Raw genomic sequence first — 26,098 nt, 5'->3', positions numbered from 1 at the left:
AGGGAGTTGTATTGGCAATTGTCTGTAATTAGGACTTAATTAGAGACCGTTCTTTATTGGACATTTCACTTAACTCGGAGCAATTTTTCTTTAAAATCTGAATTGTGGGTTGTTAAACTTAGTGGTCGGGTCAGCTTTTACTTTTAATTGTTTTCCAAAATTACTCTTCAATCTACTGTTTTAATTTAAATAAGTTTGAAAAATAATGTTTGTAAATTTAATGAGAAAAACTACATGTTATAATGTAATAGCATACGGCTCTGTTTCGACCCACTGCAACATGGAGCTCCCCCATCACCATGCCAGTTACGGGGCTGTTTCACCATACTTCACCACACTGGTGAATGTGTGTTGGTGAAGTCGGGGTAGGGGGAGACGTAGTAGGGGGAGAGGGGAGCGAGTTCAAGGGCTCGTTCATAGATCACCGATAGCCAGCGATGATAGCGGTGGCCAGGAATAGATAGATAAGATAGATGTTATGAATTAAATAGATTGTATCTATTTCAACGGGAAGGGGCCCAATCAGCTCCTAGGCCCTGTTTCGTGGGAACCCTGCGACCGTACAGACGTTATGCACAGTACGGAATCAAACTCAGATGGCTAAGTTCACAGCATCATTTGCTAACCGCTGAACCACTGTGACATACATTTTTACGTCCTTCTAAAAACTAAATATTCTACTCATGATCATTTAAGCTTTACGTTTTGTTTCGCGCATTTTATATCAGTTTAGACCGGGTGAGAAATCAAGAGACCTGCATCCGTCTCATTTGCAAGAGTGACATAGGGCATTAGTAAGCCAGTAGGGGGAAATGACAACCATGTACAATCCCAATCGAGTAAATTGTAGTGAACAAGAAATACGAGAGACATTTGGCTACACACGTAAAATTTCATCCAATTACAACTCGAATCAGGAGGGCATGGCATACAACAAATACCTGAATAAGTTCACTGAGAAGAAACATCTTTGTTCTGAACATGGCAAGTGACTCATAGGAATACAACTGAAAATGAGCCAATTGTGATTAGACTAAGTTGCGCTATGTCTCTGACTGCGTGCACAATACAAACTTTGGGTTCGTAATTAGGGCAGCCAACTAAGGCACGTGCCCAGAGTGCATTCCTCGCTTTATGCTTTACACCTGTGCACGTTACACGCCACCGGTCCAGGCGAAGGTGCACAGCTGTGCTTTATTAATTGTAGGGTATACCATCTTTAAAGGGGTAGAGTAGTTCTGCCTTTGATAAAAATCGAATGTGTGACACACTCTTGTAAAATCAACCAGCATAATAGGAAAACAATGTCACATGTGCCTGTATTAGCTTAAGTCGACTGTATGCTGAGGGTTAAACAAATACATGGCCTCCAGATTCATTATATACCTTTAAAAATAGAATGTCACCAATCCTTTCCACTCGTGGTACTTTTAATACTGGCTTCATTTTAGAATGTACATGCACTCTTATTTCGCAAGAAGCATGTTTTAGGCTAATATTATTGTTACATCTTACATTTTGATTTAAAAAAATAATCATAATCAGAACTAAAAATAATGCGCCTTCAAATGTGAATCCTATGACATCCATATATCTCACTTGATTCTATTCATGAACGCTTGCCGTGACAGAAGCTTCCAGAGAAACCCAACAATTTATTTAAGAGTCAACTCTCGTGCACAGCCACAAACTCCAATCAGGATTAGCCAGATGAAGGACCGCCTGGGACATTTTTTTCGGGATGAACTTGGTACCCTGGGGCTACACAAAAAGTAATTTCCACCGTTATACTCCAACACTTTTTCGTTAATTACACACCCCACGTCTCAATGGCTCAAAGTAAAACTCTGGAATGAAGAGAAGTATTTCCAATGCCTGACCTACGACAGTTTCAGGACTTGTCACCGTGGGTTTGTGGTTACAACATTTTTTCCCTGAAGCAAGCCCTCTTTCGCGTATTTTTTTGCTGAAATAAAAAAATCACAGTTCCATAATGTGGTTTGGTGGTATCCGCACGGCTTAGCGTTTGATGCGAAGGAGAACAGATTGATAAAAGAAAACGTTTTTTTGCTCTTTGCAGTCGAGGGCTTATTGACGACAGCGGGATGGGGCAATGAGGCAAGGACGCTTTAAAGTGGGCTTGTGTTACAGCTGACTCAAATAAGTTAATTATAGCCTGCCAAGGAGAAATGAATAGAGCAGAAAAGTGACACCCTGCCATCCATTCATTGCGATTAATTAGGCCACGGGCAAATGGAAACTTACTGGAAGGAAGCCTGCAAACTCAATTTATCAGCTCCCTTTACGTGTCTTACACAAATGAAACAAAGTAATGATTATGGGTCCCATGTGAAAGTGCGCTGGGAATGTTCGGCGAAGTAACTTTCTCCGAAGGGCGCGAGCCAAAGCTGCGAAAGCCTCCCTCGTGTGGAGGCTCAGGGCTCGGTCACGTGACTCCAGAACACTTTATTGCTCACAATGCTTCTTTCCTGTCTCGCTCGAGTGCTCCCGCGGGTCGATAAAATGACAAGAGAGCAGAACAAAGTCGACAAATGCAGCACTCCAAACAAGGATGCCACGTGTTATTTTATCAATTATCTGTGGTTGGGATGAGGCCATACAATGCACGTCAGCCATTTGTCATGCAATATATATCTTGGCCCTTGTGGTGCCTAAGGGCTTGAAACGAGGATCACAGAGGCGATGCAACGAGGCGGCCTCCATTTACAGACATGAGTTGTGTGACGAATTGAAAGGACACAAATACCAAACCAGAGCAGGATGAAATTTGGCATGCCCCATCTTTGTTTTGGCTTAATACAGAGGCGAGACAACGTGAGAGGTTCAGTATGATGTTGATAGCGACGACGGCGACGCAGTAGTCGGCAGCCGCGAACAGAAACCTAGAGAGCGTTATTGCGAGAGCATGGCGGGCATGACGCTACTGACCGCTACGTGCTCCCAGAGCGGCTGGCGAGGGTGACCCAGTTGCGGCATTTCATGGCAGCCTGACCACTGTGGTACCTGGCTCCGCGTCAGTGTTTACTCGTCAGGGGCCGTGGCAGCACCAGGAGTTTTTGGCACCCAGGATGGCAGCTAGCGTTACACGGGGCATCACTCACGTTTGCCCCCCGGGGGGTTTTTTTTTTTTGTGCCAGCGGAAAAAAAACATCGCACGTAATTCATGGAGTACTTGCGGTATGTTATCGCGGGGCTTAAGTCTTTCACCTAAGATTCTCACGACTTAATTTTCTCACGCTTTAATTTACACGCCTCTCGCGCAAAGCTCTTGGCTGGATGTGGAAAGTTAAAATTGTATTGTACGACGACGTTGATATTTCTCCGGAGAACATCATCAGCGGAGATTTTGCTGAGGCACATGAGGCCAGAATCTGCCATCGGGTGCGGCGGAGAGGACCTCTATCAAGATTATTTTGTCTGCCAGTTCAAAATTTGTATTGATCAGCGAATTTATGTTGCCAAATCGTGTTAAATTCTAAAACTTACATCGCTTTAGTCATGCTAATCAAAATGTCCTGTGAAAAGTAGAGTGAGAATCTTTTATTTCATTTTTTTCTGAAAGAATAAGAATAGGTGTTGCTTGCAAAAGGTTTCTATTTGAACATCTTAACGCCTGCTTATTGCTAAAAATGGTAAAACCTAGTCTTATTTTTTCATACTTTGATATTGGCAAAAAAATGTCCCATTTTAAAATAATTTAGCTATTATAACTATAATTTGAATGCCTGGCACAGGGCTGCAAAAAGGCCATTAGCACGACCCCATGCTAATTTATATTCCTCATCGAGTCACCGTGTGTAAACACGTGCTGAATGAAGGTTGTATTTATCATCTATATTTTGGGGTTCAACAGGGACAAACCATGGAGAAGGAAAATACAAAGAAACCATGAGCATTAAACATAATCCTATCCATGCATACGATTTGAGAATCTGCACATGTTTGAAAGTTCCTACGAAGCGTTTCGGCATAGATTTAAGGTTGTGAACTTAAAGGAATGAGGATTAGTGGCTTGAACTTTGGACATATTCGAAAAAAAACGAAACAAGAAAGAAAAATACTTGATACGCGATTTCCTGTAAACCTTGCACATTGCAAAAGCAGGTTACGCTACGTGACCTTAAATGCGTAGCCCCCTACTGCTATTTTGGCAAATCACATTCAGCCCCGACGCAAAACTTCAATTAAATTGATATTTTGTGTTCTTTAGTCTAACGGGAATGGACGTGGGCTGTAACAATTAGGAACGGGACGCTCTTTCAGCAGATTGCCTTCTAAGCCGCGCGCCGTTTAACTGTTGACACACGCACAGCCGCGGCGGATTGTTAAAGTCAATTAAAACGCTCGATTGGAAGGAAAATGGAACAGCAGCCCCAATCCATCAGGACCTCAGCACATGCTCCGAACAGTTTGGCAAGGGCGAGAGAGTCTGTTTTTAAGAGCCACTGGAGCGTTAAACTCAAACTGAGAAGCAAGCGACCGGGCCTACTTTGACAAGTTCGGTATTAAGACCGTTGTTTTTAATGCTATTTTAACCATTTTGTTTCACGAAATGTATTTAAACGATTAACGTCATCGCGACTGGGCTATTTGTTTGCACGCTCTGGTCTTGAAGTTCGTTATTAACGGCGACAAATAAAACCGGCAGGGTCCCAGGTTTCTTTTCAAGAAGTTTGATTCGTTTTTAGAGTAATTGCAGCAATTGAACGGTGTAAATCTTTGCCTGCTCATCAGTTAAATTAATTAATTCACGTAAAGAGGTAAACGTGCAGCCCTGCGAATTCTTGCTCACGTCACCGCTGGCAGAAGGGCCCCCACCAGAAGGAGCTCTAAAGAGCCCTTATAGATGGTATTTGGCCTACTCTTCCACGCTGCAAATACATCTTGGAAGAGGTGAAAGTACGCACACTCTACGCCATCCAAGTGTCACGTGCCAAAAAGCTGTGCTGCACAGATTTACGTTGCAGGGTTGTGGTCGAATAAATGAACTTTCCCTTCTATTTCAAATGCCAAAACCTCTGGAGTGCAATTCCATTCTGCTAACAATTGTGCTTAAGGCAAGCACCCTATCTCTCCTCCTATACCCCTATTTTCAGAATGGGGGCCGGGAAGTGACATCGCACTTGAGCGGCGTCGCAGATTCTCACCTCGCAGCTGCTGCTGCCGTCTGCCACTGCGGCAGTGCGGTTACCACTTGCTCGATTGCTCAGTCGTTCGATCGATCGCTCGATCGCCCGCCCGCCCGCTCGCCGGCTTACCGTCGTCCGTGTCGGCGAGGACGACGATGCGAGCCGAGGGGAACTCCGCGCCGATGCGGCCGCCCATGGGCGAGCCCAGCGTGACGTTGAAGGCTTCCTCGTCCTCGTAGAGCGAGTCGTCGATGATGACCACGCGGCACGGCTTCTCCGTCTCGCCCTTGTCGAAGCGCAGCACGCTCGTGAGGTCGTCCGCGCGGCTGATGTAGTCCGAGTAGGAGAGCACCGAGCTGGGGATGGTGCCCGTGGCTGTGTCTGCGGCGATGATAACGACAAGAACCATCAGTTAAACACGTCGACTTTCGCGAACCGATATTATTCATAATAAAGGTTTTTGGGTTTCGATTGAAAGCTTTCGTGACTGCAGGGATTCATCTTCTTGGTTCTTTCGGTAAAGTCACGTAGAAGGGAGATAATAAAAGAATAAAAATAAAACATAAAATTAAATAATTCTCACGACGTTTCGGCCACAACGCAAGCCTACTCTTCCAAGCAGCGTTGTGGCCGAAACGTCGTGAGAATTATTTTATGTTTTATTTTTATTATTTTATTACTTCCCTTCTACGTGACTTCACCGAAAGAACCAAGAAGATGAATCTCTGCAGTCACGAACGCTTTAAATCGAAATTTAACGTGTTCATCATCAACCATTTATGCTCGTCAACGATTAATCGTTGTGACATGCTTCGGTTGGTAACTCTGCTGCAGCCTTTGCAATGGCAACACGAGGGATTGGTTTAGACGAGGGACGAATGGGGGTGGGAATTTGACGTTGGTTGAGAAGCCGCAGTTTCGGTGTTTGACAGGAGCAGTAGTCAGTTCGTAGCATTCTGGTACCTTCACAATTCTTACGTCAGGGTTTAAGGTATGTTGCGTATTGTCAGAGCGGTTAGTGCGTGAAAGTATCCGTCGCATATGCAAGTTATCCCGTGAAGCGCATTGATATGGCCCGTTACCCGACATTGCTTCTGCCACGAAAAGCTTTCATACAACTTTCATTTCTTGGCAACGAATCGGATACGGGCATCCGCATTTAGGCTTACAAATATAAGCGATGCTAAAAATGTCAATCATCGGTACGTTTCTGCGTAAACACGAGATGGAACGGGTGGAATTGGCAACATAAGCAACACCGTATCCTATACAGCCGATCCAAACATTCCGCGTCTGATTTACGCGGCAAACCGCATATTGCCATTATTTTTAGAACTCCGTGGACGCGTGCAAGCCTTTGTGAAGAGCAACATCTCAAGCCCGGGGCGGCGTGGCAAACTGGTGTGAGACTGCAGGGGGCGGGAGGACGGAGGGTCATTCAATCTGGGGCCCCCGACTGTGTAGGCGATGTGTGAGAGTCGAGCGAGACGGCTGGAAGGGGGGTGAGACTCTCACCCACCCACCCACCATCTCCGTCCTCCCACTCACCCACCCATCATCTCCGTCCTCCCATTCACCCACCCACCATCTCCATCCTCTCACCGTGAGAGGACGGAGATGGTGGGTGGGTGGGTGAGACCCTTACCCACCCACCCACCATCTCCGTCCTCCCACTCACCCACCCATCATCTCCGTCCTCCCATTCACCCACCCACCATCTCCATCCTCTCACCGTGAGAGGACGGAGATGATGGGTGGGGGGGAGGACGGAGATGGTGGGTGGGTGAGACCCTTACCCACCCACCCACCATCTCCGTCCTCCCACTCACCCACCCATCATCTCCGTCCTCTCACCCACCCACCATCTCCATCCTCTCACCGTGAGAGGACGGAGATGATGGGTGGGTGGATGTCGCAGCGACGGAGCGACATCGCTCGACACGTGGAAAGCGACGATAGCGGCGCTCGCAGTCGTCGGCATTAAATCAACGCCGGCAGCCGATTTTTATTTATTTATGTTTTCAATTTTTGTTTTAAAACCCCCAGCCACCCAACAGCGTGGGCGCCCTGCGAGTTTGCGACGTTCCTCTTTTGAATTCTCGACGGCTTTTAAAAGTTGCCCTTAAGTGGCAGCGCTTTGCTCAATGGGCAAAGCGCTTGGGCATTGCTGGCAGCGAGAAGTCTGCGATGGGGTTTTTTTTAGGGACGGGGATGGGAGCAGTGATGGGTGGTGAAGGAGTGGGGGACGTGGGAGCTGCAAAGGGAATGGGGGTTTTGCTTCCCATCAGCTGTTCAACTGTACACACCCCCACTGTTCCACTGTACACACACCCACTGTTCCACTGTACACACCAACTGTCCCACTGTACACACACACACCGTTCCACTGTACACACACCCACTGTTCCACTGTACACACACCCATTGTTCCACCGTACACACCCACTGTTCCACACCCACTGTTCCACTGTACACACACCCACTGTTCCACTGTATACACACCCACGGTTCCACTGTACACACACACACTGTTCCACACCCACTGTTCCACTGTACACACACCCACTGTTCCACTGTACACACACCCACTGTTCCACTGTATGCACATTCCCACGGTTCCACTGTACACACACACTGTTCCACTGTACACCCACCGTCCCACTGTACAGACACCAACTGTTCCACTGTACACACCCACTGCTCCACTGTACACACCCACTGTTCCACTGTACACACCCACTGTTCCACACCCACTGTTCCACTGTACACACACCCACTGTTCCACTGTTCCACACCCACTGTTCCACTGTACACACACCCACTGTTCCACTGTTACACACCCACTGTTCAACTGTATACACACGCACTGTTCCACTGTTCCACACCCACTGTTCCACTGTACACACACCCACTGTTCCACTGTTCCACACCCACTGTTCAACTGTACACACCAACTGTTCCACTGTACACACACACTGTTCCACTGTACACACCCACTGTTCCACTGTACACACACCCACTGTTCCACTGTTCCACACCCACTGTTCTACTGTACACACACCCACAACGATTTGCTCGACACCCCGAGGTGCACAGAACACGGCGGCTTCACGTGAAAGCGGAGAATGGCACTCGCGGGGTTTCTTTCATGACGAGGGGTGCACGGATGGCCTGTTCGCAGGCAAACTAGGTGGCAGGCGTGAATTGTTCACTCTTAACAGGCATCCATGCTTGCAGTCGAGTTCTATTATGATGGGCAGTGTCGTCAATCGTGCAGGCATCATCAGCATTATCATATTCTTAGGTTTTTTCGGTAAAGTCACGTAGGTAAAAAATTTAAATTAATAAAAGTAAAATAAAATAAAAAAAATCACGACGTTTCGGAGGCAACACAAGCTTCCGTCTTCAGGTGGAACCGTCACAGCACGATGATACAGCTATCGTGCTGTGACGGTTCCACCTGAAGACGGAAGCTTGTGTTGCCTCCGAAACGTCGTGATTTTTATTTTATTTTTTATTTTACTTTTATTAATTCGAATTTTTCACCTACGTGACTTTACCGAAAAAAACCTAAGAATATGAATCCTTGCAGTCACGAAAGCTTCAAATCTAGAATCAGCATTATCGTCGTCGTCGTCGTCATAAACTCTTTCGGAACAGTTTTAGGGCGTCGATGTAGGAACAGACATTTCAATCATTCAAATCGCCAGGCTGCCCCTAATTTAAAAGCTCGCTGGAAATGAATGTCGCTGTGATGATGAAGTGGGGGACGAGGAGAAGGAGTTGTGTTCAAGCCAAACTTACACAGGATATAATTTGCCTTGTGACAACGATGATCATGATGACATTAACCACACATACTTGTGGCAAAACATGAAAATGAACATGCTCTGATGCATTTTCGGTTGGCTGTGTGTGGTGTGAAAGAAGTTCAACATACACACAAACCGATTAGCCAACACCAGAGACACATCCTTCTTTATGTCTTTGACCAATGTTAGGCCAGAGAACAATCTCTGGTTTAGGCCAATCACTTTTAAAGACAATGCATGTACTAGCAGAGCATGTTTGTTTGAATATTTTGCCACTCAGTATGTGTGGTTAATGCAGATTTGATGCCTTGCAATAGGTCTCTATTTGATGTTTGAACATCTTAACACCTCCCCCGTTGTATTGCCGGCCAGAGTGAGACTATATTTCTTTCTACGTGACTTTACCGAAAGAACCAAAGAGTAATTCCTGCAGTCACGAAAGCTTCAAATCAAGTTTAAAGCCTATATTCTCATATTTTTCTTTTCCTTTGGGTATGACGGAGGAGGATGGGGGTGGTGGGACTGGCGTGTGACGGACAGGGCTGCTGTGTCGCCAAGTGTGTCCCGCGCCTGCTCACCCTGCTGCGTGAAGCAAATGACCATCAGCTCCTGGCTGGTGTCTCCCGAGCGACGCACCGGCACTATAAGCTCCCCGATGTCCTCTTCCACGCGGTAAACGTCCTGCGGGATGAACACCGTCGACTCTGGAGGTGGGGAAGAGGACACAGGATCGAGGGAGAGACAGGGGGGCACCGTCCGTTATAGCCTCCTTGTCTAACGAGGCCGGACACATTCCTGGGCGCGACTTCCCGATGTTGAAGTCTGGCCTCCACCATTGTGGAAGGGTCTCCGATGTTGCAATATTGAAATCAATGAAAAGGTATCGAGTCGACTCTGGAGGGTGGAAGAGGACACAGGATCTACGTGATGACGGAGGCTTGTGTTGCTTCCGAAACGTGATTTTATTTAGTTATTTTATTTTTTATTGTTTTTTTTTCCACCTACGTGACTTTACTAAAAGAACCAAAGAGTATGGATCCTTGCAGTCACGAAAAACTTCATATCTAGAATTAAGGTATCGAGCTGTTTCAATCAGGCACGGACTACTGTCCAAGCCATTATGGATCTTGCTGGTTAGAGTTCCCTGTGGAACTAAAAGAAGATAACTCTGTGTTGCCTTCAGCTTCACATTAGACACATCAAGCGACTGGTCATCCACAGACCATACAACATATAACGATGCAATGCCCGATCCACAAATACGAAGGAGACATCACAGCGATGATCAAACTCCTGACGTGGCTGTCGTGCTTCACCACCTGAATGTGAAATTGTGGTCGTTGCCCGGCATCTGCATCGTCCATACGAGAGAACAGGACCAACTCCATCTCTCTGCCTCTCTCATCATCATCTCACCGTCTCTCTTCTCAGCCTCTCAGCCTCTCAGCCTCTCGGCCTCTCATGCTCTCTCGTCGTCTCCCTGTCTCCGTCTCACTCTGGCCCGGCGCGCGAGTGTCTCACCATCGCCCGGGTCCACGATCTCCACGGTGGCCACGTCGGGATACTCGAGGGCTCCCATGACGGGGTCGGACAGCACAATCTCGAACGTCTCCGTCGTCTCGTACTCGGCGTCGGCAAAGATGCGCACCTTCCACGAGGCGCTGTTCTGGCCCGGGTTGAACTGCACCTGCTTCTGGGCCTTCCCCTTGAAGTCTTTGTCCTTCTCGGCTGTGCCGTCCTTCGTGCTGATGCCTGCCGGCGGACAGGGAGGATGGGCGCGCGGGGGCGGGGGGGTGGCAGATCGTACAAAGGGGTCGAGGAGCCTGTAGGAGTTGGTGCAGAAAGTAGGTTGTTGACCTGTCTGTGAAGGATGTGTTCTACTCTAAAAGAGGGGGCCGGTTTTCTGACAGGTCAGGGCACTGAGGCAGCATAGTTGAGATTCTGACCTGTGATTAAATTGGGTTCTCAAGTGTGGCGAGTTGGTGGTGAAATTATGATAAAATACATCACGTCGAGTTTGGTTTTCATTAAATTCGTCAAGGTTCCAGTTTGGAGACTTAAAACATTAAATTTGCCGACTGTAAAACAATTTCTACAGCAGGGTAGGTAGGAACATTCGGTTTCCATTGTGTGGATAAGATGTCACTTGATAAGATAATCTGAGAAGTATTTCTATGATACCAACATTTGCGTCCCATTCTTTAACACAAGGTGATGCACTGCTCTGCAACAGTTTCGCAGGATGATGAATATTTCATCAAGGTCGAGTTTATTTTGTTTAACTAGTTGAGAAGTCAAGAGACCAGGATGAGTCTCATTTGCAAGGGTGACCTGGGGCATTCGTCTGCCAGTAGGAGTCGATGATAGGTATTTATATTCCCAATTAAGTAGTTTGGGGGTAATGTTCTAATTTGTCAAATTTGGACAGTGACATCGTTTCATGACGTGATGCCGGAAGTGCAATTATAAAGAAATTAGGAAAAGAGAAAATAAATTAACGTAAAGAAAATGTACCATAAATCTTGAGCACAACCCAATGAATCTGCAAATGAGTCTGCTACTTATTCAAGCTTTCCTTGGTAAACGATACCATTACTTGTGTATTAGACGCTGATTAAGGGGAGAAGTACGTTCCATTCAGACAACAAGTTCACACTGTGGGATGCCGGCCACTCACTGACGAACGATGTTTCGCCGAGGTACCCACGACGACGCAGGGTGACCTCCAGGAACTTGGCGTCTTCGTCCACCAGGTAGTACTCCCTCTCCAGCGAGATCCATGCCCAGTTCAGACGGAACACCTGGTTCTTCAGCTGGTTTGTTCCTACGAGAGACAGACAGACAGACAGGTATAGTAACACAGTTATGTGTAAGTATGCCAGTTCGTGTCTGGGTCGACAGCTGATGTGCATATGTTGTTACACCGAGGGCAACCATTCACCAACATGCCAATTGACACTTAAATAAATAATATTGCACAACAGCGATGCTGCGTTGGAGTGCTGATGCAGTGCATTATGGACCTGGCGATCAGAGTGAGATTCCCAGCCATGGCTAACATCAGGAGCGAGTGATATCTGAACTCGTTAGGGGGTCTCCGTATCACCAAACCAGAATGACAAACGTAGTCAAACATGATCACACAACCCTCGTGATGGAAAGGCACGAGGAGGCTTTCACCCAGCAGTGGATGAACAGTTGGCCGTAAATGATTCAAGTTGGCCGTTGACCGATAATCAAATTCATATCGCCGCCGGCTTCATAGGAGAGTGCGCGGACCACTTTGAAACTACTCCCCGCCACTTATATGAAAAATACACACACCAAACACATCATTATTCCACTAGGTGATATGGTGATTGATGCAATGCATTCAAACGGATGTGTGCGCACACACACGCACGCACGAATCAAACAACATTTTACTATCAAATACAAATTACTTTCAATATTATTCCCGCACATAAATGTAACACCGCATACATTTGTGGCCGTGGGTTATACACTTTTGAATGCCCAGTAACGCTGCTCTAACAAATCCCCCCCTCTTAAAATAAAGAGCAAGTGGAGCATTCCGCAGGTAATGCCCAACATTTGTGTCCTCGGACAGGAGGTCCGTGAGCTGGAGTGGTAGCAGAGGCGATGGTTTATGGAGTGCCACTCTTTTTAGAAGTTCACTTTTTTTTGTCGAGAATGTAACTCGTTGAAGATGGCCAAATGTTGTGCGTGTTCAATTATTTTACAAAAACAAAAACAGGCCCCACGCCCCCCGTCTTTGATGCGATTTTTTTTGGGATCGCTGAAGCAATGCACGTACACACATTAAGCGTGAATGGCAATCGTCTATGCGGTCATTGCTTTCTTTATTGAATACGCCAATCTCCCGAACGCTGTGCTGCATTACAACATTCCGGATTCATACAAAAAAATCCACTCACTCTCTACGAGAGCGAGCGAATACTCCGCTTGCAACAAGTTGAAATCATGATTGCAAAGTGCCGCTTGAGTGAGCCGATCAGCTGAAGGTCACCAAGAGAGGACGCATTAACAAAGAGACCTCGAACGAACATGGGCGTTGGATCGTACAGGGACAGGTGGGACAGATGCTCCTCCAACATTGGGACAAAAGAAGTACGTTATTATCCGTATTATTATTGATTAGTATTGTACCACCTAAATTAATACGCTTCATTGGCCACATTGGCTACTCAAAAGACCCACCCCCCTCCAACCCTACCTTAGCCCTGATCTTCAGAGTCACTCCTACGTGGCACCACGTGTCTACCCGCAGCACTAATTCTCGACTAAGACTGTACTGTGGTTAACTTAGACATTGTGAGTGTGTAGCTTGAGAAACGGAGAGAGAGAGCGGTAATAAATTACGAAAAATCACAGTGTCCCGCTGCTACTAACACACACCTGTGAACAGCGGCCGCCTTTATGAGAGAGCACACGTGTTGGCAATGAGCTTTGAAGTCCGGCATTCCACTTCTTGTTCTATATTCGTTTCTAAGAAGGCAATATACTGCTGTCGATAGCCGAGCAAAGATTACAGACTTCGTAAATCTATGTTTTGCCGACATTCAACGGTGCCACTCGGCAAATGTGCATTGTACTACCAGGAATCATTTGAGCGTGTGATACTTAGAACTAACAAGGGTGGGTGGTTCATAGGGTATGCTACCTGAACAGCTGTCTCAGTGCTTATCAGTTTATTTCAAGGTGTTCAGGGGTAGCCTGGGTTTACACAAGGGTGCTGCTACCTCGAGACCTCTGGGGCTCACATCTGAGTTCTATTCGTTTCATATTTTCCCCAATTATGTGCCAATTCCGATATTGCATGCATGTCTTGAGATCAATACTTTTACATTCGGAGCTATTGCTGCTTGCAGTACCTATGCCCCGTGTCAGAGAAGATGATTTCACAGAACTACTTTCTGAAGTCACTTAAACGGATTTCTTCATCCAAACCCAAGGCACGATTTTCGCATTTGCACGCAAAGACATTTCTGCACGTCAATACACACTGAAATATCACTCTGAAGGTGGGAATAACCGTATAGGTTGCGTGCACTTATTGGTTGACCGGGTTGAGACCATCAGCTCGCTTACACCCCAGAAACCAAGTTCAAATCACGGGTGGCTGACTGCATCAGAGCCCTGGATCGCAGCGACGCCATCTCGGTGTTCTGACCCCTGGGCGACCCACCCGTCCACCTCGTCCGAGTTATATTCCAAGCTCAGATGCGGGCCTCGCTGCCTGATTCTGGACAAAGCCCAGCGATGGCTGTGACTTGTCTATTTACATGGAGCCTACATCACCATCTTTAATCTCCCCAGCGGTAAGTTTAGATGAAGACCACCTGGTGCACGATTTTGTCCCTTGATCCACACGCTCACGTTACACACCTTTAAGAGCCCCCTTTTAGTGTCACGTTGCCCTGGCTTAAGCCTTCTTCCCCCCCCCCCCTACACCGCAGAACGCAAAGGACCCAGGGATTCATCCCACAGGTCCCATTGTTGCCTTAATGAGTCTGGCTTTCACTCTCTTGTCTGGCAACACGCTTGAGTACTAGCCCACGTGGGGGCATCTTTGTCCCCTCCCCCCCCCATAAACCTGATGATCTGATGTCCTGATCTGAAAGGGTCGTCATCAGTAAAACTGAGTGATGCATGTCATTAATGAACTAATCACTATATATGCTATATACAGCGTGCACGTATTGCCATGTCTTTTAAACAATGAATCGAGGTGCTAATTACGGGTTTGAGAGACGAGAGAGAGAGAGGCGTTGGGAGAGATGAAAGCCACCTCGATGATCATTGCGGGTTAGGTAGAGAAGATGCTGATGATTATGCTGATGGTTATGATGGTGATGAGACTGACCGTGAACTTTAGCTCAGATCAAAATTCATGTTAATGTACATTTAAGTAGGGTGTTACAAATGTTGAGCATACAGTCAAATATAACACGTGCATTAACTTCCACACAAAATGGTATTTAATAACAAATGTACATTAAACATTATTATTATTTAAAATCTATCTCATATAAGTTACCATTCGTGGTATTATTTATTTTAAATAAATGTTTCGATATCATCTTCACTGTGTTTGAGAGCACGTATCTGATTTAAATTGCAATTTGCTTTATTTTAACAAGGTGAACATGAATAACTGACTTGCAAAGGGGGCATTATTATTTTCAAAAGTTTGGTACTTGTGTGGACAAAAAAGCCGAAACCAAAAACATGAAGCCAACCGTAAAGAAGAAGAAAAAATCCCTTTGAATACTTAAAAAATGCTTCGCCCATTAATCAAAGGACATGTACAAATACCTCACACAACTTCAACTTCTCTTTCAACAAAGCAAATAGCATCGGTGGGGAATGGCCGTGCTGCGAATTTCGCGTCACACGCCGCCAAAGAGGCAAAACTGAACGTTAGAAAAAAAAAAATGTGACCCCCCACCACCACCACCGCCTCCGCCGCCTTTCGTGCTCAACCACCTGCACAATTCGCCATGAGCCGTCACTCCAGCTATGTGTGGCCTCACTTGTCCACGTCTTCGCCTGCCTCCGAGAGCTTCTGCTCAAACAGCTCCACAGTCAAAATAAAAAAAAAGTTCAATTGCACACTCGGCCCTCTCTCTCTCTCACCCCCCTCCTCCGGTAGCAGCTGCGCCGAGAACCCGCGGGGGGTTAAAAGTCTCCGACAACTCCTCCGCGCGTCCCGGCCGCAAGCGCAGGTGCCGTCTCGGACTTTGCTCTGAAGAGATTCTTGTTTTCTATTCTTGCCGAAAGACGGGCAAGTCAACCGGTGCGAGTGCGTATGCGTGTATACGTCACAGTGGTCACCAGCTATATGTACAGGGTGTTTGAAAAAGATGGACCCGATTTGAAATCGCTATGTCTCTGAAATCGGGTCCATCTTTTTGAAACGCCCTGTATATATGTTGAACAGAAAGACCAATTTTAAATCACCATCTAATGGGTATTACATTGATTGAAGGTGTGTCTTGCGCAATGTGCTTTAACTATGCAGGCATTGGCCCGTTTTCTTCCAGATGGAACTCAACCATTGTTTTATTTTGTTCGCCAAAGAGATTTGAAGATGTGGGGTTTGTGCCACTCTTCAACCAAAACAGGTAATCTGCAAACCGGCTAACGTAGTTGGACACACGTAGCTGCCAAGCAAACAGAGCAAGGGCCAGAGGTGTGGACTCGAGTCATGTGACTTGGACTCGAGTCAGACTCGAGTCATGAATTTGATGACTTGCGACTCGACTTGGACTTGCATAACAATGACTTTGTCCCACCTCTGGCAAGGGCACACGAGGAAACTTTGCTCTGTGCCACAATTCCCACGTGGCTTGTGCCCCAGTGCCTCTCTGAAATCCATCGAACCACTTACAGATATTTATCAATCCGCTGTTGGATGAAGGCGTCCCGGCACCATGTTGGTCATTGGGGTGGGGGGGGGGTTATTCGAACATACTTCACCATGGTGGTCAGTGTGGGTTGGGGAAGGGGTGCCCGAGACTGGTTCCGAGTTCACTCGCCACTGACATCAGACTTGGCAAGAAATCGAACCTAGCTTACTGGGTTTACAGCGCGTCTTTTTTACATAATATTTCTATCATGGTTTTCAATAGGCCACTTTGCATTCTAACCTTTTTTTTGTTCACGAGGTATTGTGAATGCTGAAAAATCTGACCCCTGTAACCAATAATGAGCACGCCAAATTTTGACTTTTAAATAATCAACAAAAACCTCGTCTACGAAAGCAAATGTGCATCGCATTTGTCATTGCATTGCTTTACCTTATGCTCCCAAATCGTCGATGAAAACAAAAGCATGTTTATTATGATTAGAGAGAGGGGGGGGGGGTAAGAAAAAAGTGTTTCTTGTTTACGTCAACTTAGATTTGTTACACGGCTGATTCCGTTCATGCAGCTGCCCCGCGATTTGACGAGGAAGTTTCCGTGGTGCGTGAGCACATTAACAACAAAACAAAAATCCCGTCAACATTGCAGAGAACGAGCACAGACAGGGACGTAATCATCAAACACACAACCATTAGTAGATTTCAAGCCTTTTGCTACCCAGACCTGCGGTGCCACACAAACACCCACGAAGACGTAGTTGTCTTTGTTTATATTTTCAGGACTTCTACTCGACACCTACGATGACACTGGACCACTTTGCTAAGCGCCCCGGACATGCCAAGTGCCTGCGTAAGCATATTAGCACCTTGCAGGTTCCTCACGCGCAGAAGTGCGGTGGTGGCGGCATTCCCAAGCCACCTGTCCATGCCCCCCGGGGCACTGGTGCAGTGAGCAACGAGGTTGCTGCTGAAAAGCACGCATCGCCATCACCCCATTAACAAAGACAAAGATCCCCCGTATAGCCTGTAACAGACTGTAGGGGCAAGTGCTGTTAGCGAGCACCTATGAAGGCCGGTACGGCACATGAGCGGGTAGGTGGCCAACACCACGCCCGGCCGCCTTTGTCTCCCTGGTGGTGTTCTTTACATATCGCACCAGGTACTCATTTGAGGCTGAGTCGACCTAGGGGAGGCCCAGGACCGGTTCAGATAATTGTCACTGGTGTTGGCCGTCAGCGGGAATCGAACCCGGGTCGCCAGGTTCGTAGCGCAGCGCGCTAACCGCTACACCACCCATTGACAGACGCACAGACGCGCATAGCCAAACGCAGATGCTCTCGGTTGTCAGCCCATAGATGCGGGCACAGATAAGTTCAATCATTATATTGCCATCTACTGGCCACCTTGCCATTCAAGCCTATATTACCTGGTATTCCCAATCAGTCTCCCCAATTGTTTCCAAGATACTAACCAGGCTCAAAGTTGCTTCGATTCTGGAATTTGAAGAAATCGGTGTGATTTGATCATATTTCAGCACTCAACATGAACATGACACACACTTTTTAAACTAAACATTTGGATTATGCCATATTTCAGTCGCATTGTCGTTGCGTCAAACACAACGCAAGCTGGGTATTGTCCTCGCCGCTCGTCACCCATCTCAATGAACTTAACGAGTTAAAAACGGCGAATCTTCACGCAAACCACAAAAAAATGGCAGCAACCCCTTGCGCCGGTGGCTTTGTGACCGGGCGCAGGGTTTTAGTGTTCACACTAAGAGCCCCACGGATGCCGCCCGCCACTGCACGGGCCACCTACGGGTCTCCGTAGGCGCCAGCAAATCTTTTGAAAAGCCATCGAGAGGTAAAAAAAAAAACCTTGCACGACTGGATATGTGACTTGACCCGTGGGCCTGCCCTTTGACCCACAGCGCCGACATCGCACGGGGTTAAAGGTTGTTATGGGGATAAGTCCATTATCCTTTTGCACCGTGGTATATTATCTTCGCTTGCGCACTTTGGGCCGATATTCACTGGCGGCAGTGTGAGAGGGGGAAAAAAAGTTGGAAAGAAGGGAAAAAAAATATATCTCGGAGAGTTTACTTTAAAATGTGAAGGTTATTTTACTGCAATTTATGTAGATTTGCAAAATATGTTTGTCGTGTTGTTGTTTATTGTGCGCCGTATAGAGTGAAACTTCTGTTACTCGAAATGCTCGCCTCTTAGCATTGTCTGAACGATACTCTCATTTTATTAGTTAGCATCGACATTCTTCGCGATGATTTCTGATGGCTTTCCATTCCGACATTCTCAGACCATCACTTCCGAATGCCTCTTGAAATGGCACACACACACAGCGGCATTCAATGCCGGGGATGTGCTTGCAACGAAATGATGTTTCAAAGTCCAAAATCGTCTGTAATCCTTCCTCTCTTCCGTGCCGGCTCAGCATTAATGGTTAAAGGCAAAGTGGAAATGTCCCACCCTTGGGGGAATGACTGTTGAGTCAAGCGAGGATTGCGAGATTAGCGCTAGAAAAGCAGACTTCCGTGTTACTTGTCAAACACTGTGAATCTCGCACGCATAGGAGCTCTGTGGAAAGGCGTTGGACATATCTGCGTTTGCCCAATGCATCTTTTATTCATTACGTTTAAAAGGAGACTAACCGATTATGATAGTATCTCTATTCTGGTAAGAGGATTGCTATTTTCACATTTACTCCATTTATTCAGCATTCGTTAAGTGGCATACGTTATGTAATGCATGCACGTTATATGTACGTACGCATGTATTTCGCATGTATATATAAAGTGGCTTCTTTGGTGAACTCGTGCTCCCCTTCTCCTACCCGCACAGACCAGCATGGCGACGTACGACAAATAACCGCCATGGCTGAGACAGTGTGGGGATGCCTTCATCCAGCAGTGGAGTAAAAAAGAGAATGCAAAATTAATATAATTATCCTAAAAATACTGACCAGCGTCATCATACACAGAGACGATGTGAACGGTGCTCATCTTGCGTTGAGTCGGCGGTGGAAATTCCTCATTCACGTGGAAGGAACCAGAATCCTCAAGAAAAAAACCCACTACTGATATCTTTCACAAAGTGCTCGATTGACCCCCTAAAAGGCATGATGGGCTGAGCTGGCCTCCAACTGTAACTTGAACTCGCTACCTTGGGATTGTGCATCGGGCGTTCCGCCATATTGTCGCCCAGCTTCATCAAGCAGTAGATAAGCAAAGAGCTCTATATTCTTATTCATAAACATTGATGAATAAAGTATTAAATATATCAAAAGAGTAAAAAAAATACAGCTACAGTAAGTGAATATTGGAATGGAAAGTTGCCTGTTTAATGTGTTTTTGTGTAATACAATTCAAAGTCATACGTGCGGCCACACAGGAATTAGCCTCCTGACCGGTTAAAGCCGCGTGTATAATCGCATGCCCTGAACCGCCATCCCATATCCCTTCAACATCTGAGCCAGGATACAACGGCAAGAGGTCGCCAATCACCGACACCGCTGCTGCTGCTGCTGCTCACGGAATGGGGCAACGACTCATAAGTAATGGGCCTGTCTCGCACCGAATAAATACCGGGCGATTCATCTCGGAGTGCTCTCGATTGATGAACTGCCCCGGGCCGCCTGAGTTCAAGAGCCCGGAGGAGCAATGCGGCACCTCCAAACTGGCTGCCCACATTTACATCAAGCGGAGTTAGCCCTTCACAAAACGACTGTAATTCCCGAAATGCACATATGGCCGTTGCAGATGGTCGCATATGCACTTTTAACCACCTGCCGACCATAACTTTTCCAGTAGATGCCTCTTGCTGTTTCGCTAATCAGTGGGCATGGCCGCCGAACATTTTATGGAGGCATGGGGGCAAAATGCCAGATGCGGTCGTCACTGCGGCACCCCTCAGTTCTTTCTGAGGCCCCCTCAGATCCGAGGATATAAGAGAAAACTGCACCACCTGCCCCCCCCCCCCGCACTCTCTATGGCTCTTTCAATTAATCTCAAACAATAGGGTTTTGTTGTACTGCAGCACACACTCCATTGGTTCACATCAGTTAAGTCATACGGAGTGTTCTGACCCAATGATACTACTGATGTCCAAGTAGGACTATACACCTGAAATTTAGCACAAATATTATTTAGTTTACGTTTGCAACAAAAACAAAATCAGAAAACTTGAATTTGGGACCTCAGGACAGGGCCGGCAAAAAGTGGTACATTTTTTTAAGTGTTGCGAAAAATACTTAACAAATGTATGATCCCCATAATGAGTGAACCAAGCAATGTGCCCTCCTGTGGTGTGTGCCACTGAAGCCGATAGAGAATAGGTGACACTTCCTACTGGGCACGAGTGCAGCATTCACGTAAAGGACACACCGGCGAGCAAACGTGGAAACCTGGGCCATTGTGGAGTGCGAAACCTGGAGTATGGGAACCACTGCAACCCATGGACTTCACATTCAGCTGATGTTACATTGAAAGACGCCATCTCTCACAAATTGAAGCCAACAATGTACGCAACGCAGGATTATTTGAGGCCCTCTACGAATTGGCAATGGCGAAGTGGTAGAAGAGAGTTTCTTCTGGATCACACATGTACAACGTGCGTCGATTGTTTGAATGGCGTCATGAATAAATGGCACTAAACAAAAAAAAATTGAAAATGTTTCAGCCAAAATACCTTTGTGAATTGACACCTAGAGGCAATTGAATAACACGGTGGCGAAGTCGGCATCTTACGCGGTTGAGGATGCCCACAAAGGACGTTGCACCCGTCTGTCTATCCACTACCATCTTCACAGTCGCATTCCAAACAGTGACACATCAACTCGGAAATCTCCCACAGTCGGTTGCTGGTTGAAGGCAAGCCGATGGGCTCGGTTTGCGAGAGCGGGTAGCTTTCAGGCTCAGGTAAACATCCTAATGATGGGAAGAGGAACCCGAGCAGCCTCGTTTGCACCCAGCAACTGACCACCCAGTGGTCAAGTGTCAGCCTGAGCACCGTTGACGGTTGCTTCTATCGCAGCCCCCCCACCCCCCACCCACCCTCCACACACTCTCTCCTATTGCGGGCCACCTGGCTCTACTACTGCTGCTGTAAGTGGGGTCATTCCAAAAAGCAAAGTGGTTAGGGAGGTACCGCAGCACTCAATTTTCAATTAAATTTCCATTGACACCGCGTAAGAGTTGGGGGCAGTGCGCGCACTTGCTCGCGCACTGCGCTATGAATCCTGAGCCCTGAGCTTGGCTCTTGCCCATGGTGTGAGCGATATCGGAACTGGTTCTGGGACCCCCCCCGCTCTTCAGCATGCACTGACCAGCATGGTGAGGTATGGTCAGGTAACTTCCGTGAGGGAGGCCTTCATCTGTCAGCGGATTGAGAAAGTGATGTAGATGATTAATATTAGGAGCGTGTAAATGCGTGTTAAGACCAGAGGTCTCTGTTTCAAGGGAAACGTGGGTAAGAATAAGTACAGCGTTAACAGCAAACAGGTACTTGTGCGACAAATGAAAGGATGGGGCTAACTCCTCCATGAGAATGAATGACGCCGTCAGAGCAGTGAACTACTTTGACTGGAATTCTTGAAGAGAAAAAAAAAGCCACCGCTGGTGCTGTAATTGTACAATTCATCATTAAATTCAAATCTGGCCAAACAATATTAACGACGGCCCATTCGTTACACGCTTGCCAGGGGTAAAGGGCCTTTCCGCAGAGCTACCGCGGAAGGGTTTCATCTCGGCCAAAATTGCTGCAAGGCAAATAAATAGCTGGGCAGAGAGATGATGAATGAACGAACGAGTGGGTGAATGAATGTGCAAACAAGGGCTTTGTTTCCCTCCCGCCCCTTCTCCTTTGGACATTCAGCCGGAACACCGCTAAAGCAAACACAGAAACAGTGCCCCTTGTGCTTTCCCGGCCTTCCACATTGATCCCGATCTCACAACCCCACCACCAAGAAGAAAAAAATAAATCTCTCTCTCTCTGGACCATCCCCATCCTGTCTTGTCCACGTCCCCCCGGTCAGCCCTCAGTGATCGAGGGTCAGTGGTCCGATTACCATCACGTGGCCCCCGGGGCTCCCCTGCCTAGCCATGCGTTGCGCTGCTCTGAAAGGACGTGGCAACAAGTAAACAGCGGATTGAGTGGAGGAATTGGCCAAAGCTCCGCGTGTCGCACCGCGTCCCGGGCAGCGATAACTGTGGAGATGGATGGAATGAATTTTATTTTGGGGAAAAAAAAAAGCAACGCTCTTTATTTTTCTGGGAAAGCCCCGGTGAGCACCAAATCTTTTTTTTTCAGGAGGCTAATGAGTGTTTGACTCTGCGTGAGAATTAACCGGAGTGCCTGGAGAAAACCCACGAATACGAGGCGACTCTCAAAACTATGCACAATTACGCTTCAATATTGTGCTGCTGTACTGCAATCTCTGGGCCACCCCCCCAGCCCAAGCCGACAATACCCAGCAACCTCAGGCAGTCTCCCATCCAAGTACTAGCCAGGATCAAACCTGCTTAGCTCTTCCGATCCGAAGCGATTGGAGAGGGTGATTTGGTTGGGCGTCTGCATGGCGCAGTGGTCAGAGCTCTCGCCAGCTTTTGGCAGAGTATGGAATGTGCCAATTAGGTAATTTTTGAATGACACCCACGATTCAAGGAGTGGCTGATTCATTGTGCTCTCAGGAGCAAGGTCTTGATGAGCTTATTTAAACCGTAATCTGTGTGTGTGTGTGACTTGACGTTCCTGGATAAGTCTCCACGCCTGACTAGATCTTTATAGGTTTTATCAGTCGGTCAGCTTATTATCTAACAAGCGGTTGAGTCCCATTTGTGTGAATTAAAATCTAAATTCACATGTCAAAGCAAAGGATGGAAATCTATTTACACCGACAAGATGCTGTTTGGCGAGCGCCTATGACAACCAGTACAGCACATGAAGGGGAATTGTAGCCAGTATATATGTACACAAACACACAATACATCATCATAGAATGCTGGGGAAAGTGCTCTTCGTGAACAGCGACTAAAGGCTAGCACTGGGCATAGTGGAGGGTGTGGCCAGTACTACGCACGGCCACATTTGTCTCTTCTTCGCTGATGTTCACACACCGCACCAGGTACTCATTTGAGGCTGAGTCGACCTAGGCGAGGCCCGGGACCAGTTCAGGTAATCGTCACATGCACACAAATACATACATTTTTGGATAATGGCATTATATATATACATTTTATGCACGTGCATAATAACAGTTATAAACTTACCCAGATCTTCAACGGAGAACTGGAAAATGTCGCTGGTGGCGTTGTCCCCCTCATTGAGCACGTAGAAAACCTTCATTTCATCGATGTCACCTGCAACAAGGATGTTTAGAAAGCTCAAGTTAGAAATACAAAACACCTGAGCAATTTTAACGAGGAGCAGGGCAGCTCGTTGAAGCATTCTGAGAAGTTTACATCTTGAGATAAAGTGATAGCACGTGTGGATTTCTTGGCTTATCTTCAGAACAATGCCAATGTGGCTTCCCGCTCAAACTATTTCAGAACACTGCTGCGTCTGTTTGCAGCGCTGAGCAAGCGGTTAAAACCCCACATTCCCATAGCAGGGATGAGTTTATCCCATAGCACAAACTCTACTGACTTCCCACAAAGTGGCATTCATTTTATTGATCCTCCAAAAAATGTGGGACCAAATCAACCCCCCCCAATCAGGATTTGAACTTGTGACCTTGTAATTGTAAGTGGAGCGCTGTAAGCACAGCGCCACGTGACCGGACTTAATCCACTGTGCTCCATCGATTTACCCTCTTACAGCAGCAGCAGTAGTCTGAAATAGGAGTGCATATTTTTAGTAAGATACGATTAGCCTGAATTGGTGTGATTTTATTCAAGAATCTATGTTTTGTGTAACTTGACGGCGAATGGTAGTGGCACTTATGGCTGCAGGGGTCACGTGAACACTAGTAACAGAACGTAAACGAGCAGGAAACAATTTGATGCATGTATCGTGAGCTTAACAATTGACAATTAATCAATAAATCAATGCAGATTTCTGCTCCCAATCTTTAGCCTTAACCTTTGAGGTTCCGGCCACAACATCATACTCCAAGCTGTGCTGGAAATAGTAGAAGATATCGATGTTCGAAGTGTTAAACCTTTGACCTCGCAAGTCAACCCATGAATTAATTACGATGCGGCCTTCAGTGCGACCACGTATGAGGATTGATGCGTACACAAATACGAACTCCGCTAATTTAATTTTATGCCGTTTGTCTGCACGATGAAAACTACACCCATGTGCATCATATGTGGTCGTTCTTTTAGATAGAAGCATGAGGAAAATCTGCCATGGGTTTAGCCACGTAATAATTATAATATAACAATTTACAGCCCTTTGGCAAATTCACTGCTGGATTAAGGCCTCCTCATGCCGTAGCAATCCATGGGGGTTTATATAAACCATACTTGTCCATGCTGGTTAGTGGCGGTCCAGTTATCGCTTGGCACTGATGTGAGCTATGGCAGGGAATTGAACTCAGGTCACGGGGCTCGTAGCGAATCACTGCAGTGGCATTGCTCTACCCCAGTAGCTGGCACATAACCTCGGCTGAACGCGATGGTGCATTGTGGGCGAATGAGGACGTGATACGTGCATACATCGGGCAGTGCCGGATTAAGCTAGTGCGGGGCCTGTAGCATATATTAAAAAGGGGCCGTAAATAAATAAAATACATAAATATTAAAACACAAATTTTTAATTTGCATCGTAATTGTGTTTTTTTCATTTGCTGTAAAGCCAGATAATACGGCAAATCGCTAACCTTAAACATACAGTCGTTCATAAAAGTTGAAAGCGGTATAGTACTATAGTAATAGAGCAAGTGCAGAATCACTGAACCGGAATTGATAGCTTGAAAGCATTTAGCGCGGGGCCCTTGAAAGTGTGGGGCCCGTAGCATATGGAGCTACTTTTGCTACAAGGATAATCCGGCACTGACATCGGGCGAGACAAGGGATATTAAAAGTATGCATTTTCACTTACATCTACAATACAATAAAGCGCATTACGTGCCGTTTAATAGAGATAACTGCGTGCACGCAGGCACACGTATTGTGTAGACAAGATACGGAACGCAATCAAATTAAAAACGAGGACTATTAAAAAACACCTCTACAAAAAAACACTCAAATCTCACAGGATCCGAAACATGTCATCAGTGAAAAGTAAAGTTAACGTTGAACGTTAATATGCATAATAAAATATATTCTCCCATGAACCACAGCACAAAGATCCAGATCTCACACTCAATGTGTGGACTGCCAGGTGTGAAGGGAATACCGCTTGGACATAAAATATAAGCCGGAGGGGGCTTCTATGTGTGAGAGTATTTATTTGTTTATTTATTTATTTATTTACGACCTCCTCCCAATAATTAACCCTCTGTGCCCAGAGCTATGGCTCCATGGTGAACCTGTGCGGCTCGAAGGGACCGCCACCTTTCCTCTCACAACCGCGCTCACCCACCCTTTGTCTCCTTTACCAGCGGCAATTTACAGCGCTCACCCCCCCCCCCCAGCGACTGGCTCATCGTGTCACGCTCATCAAATACAATTCCTACATTTTTTTTGGCAACTGCACGTAAACCTAGCGGGTTGATGGGATTGCACAAAGAGAAAAGGTGCGTTGCGTTGCGTTGCATCGCGGATGCCAATTTCGTAACCTCCGATTAGCGCG

At 46.7% G+C, this 26,098-nt stretch overlaps 1 protein-coding gene across 2 annotated transcripts in view; it reads right to left on the bottom strand.

Moving 5' to 3' along the window:
• LOC144936134 (FRAS1-related extracellular matrix protein 2-like) overlaps positions 1 to 26,098 on the bottom strand; it is a 66,271-nt gene that overhangs the window by 29,698 nt on the left and 10,475 nt on the right. For both annotated transcript variants that reach the window (XM_078863025.1, XM_078863024.1), the window contains exons 2-6: positions 23,629 to 23,718; positions 11,640 to 11,786; positions 10,484 to 10,714; positions 9,541 to 9,666; positions 5,280 to 5,531 (exon numbers count right to left, since the gene is read on the bottom strand). In XM_078863025.1, coding sequence (XP_078719151.1) covers positions 5,280 to 5,531; positions 9,541 to 9,666; positions 10,484 to 10,714; positions 11,640 to 11,786; positions 23,629 to 23,718 — 846 coding nt within the window. The remainder of the gene's footprint in view (positions 1 to 5,279; positions 5,532 to 9,540; positions 9,667 to 10,483; positions 10,715 to 11,639; positions 11,787 to 23,628; positions 23,719 to 26,098) is intronic.

This window comes from Lampetra fluviatilis, chromosome 15, assembly GCF_964198595.1.
Source record: "Lampetra fluviatilis chromosome 15, kcLamFluv1.1, whole genome shotgun sequence".
NCBI lineage: Eukaryota > Metazoa > Chordata > Hyperoartia > Petromyzontiformes > Petromyzontidae > Lampetra > Lampetra fluviatilis.
Note: the sequence above shows the minus strand (reverse complement) of the source record. Positions and strands in the feature narration are given on the sequence as shown.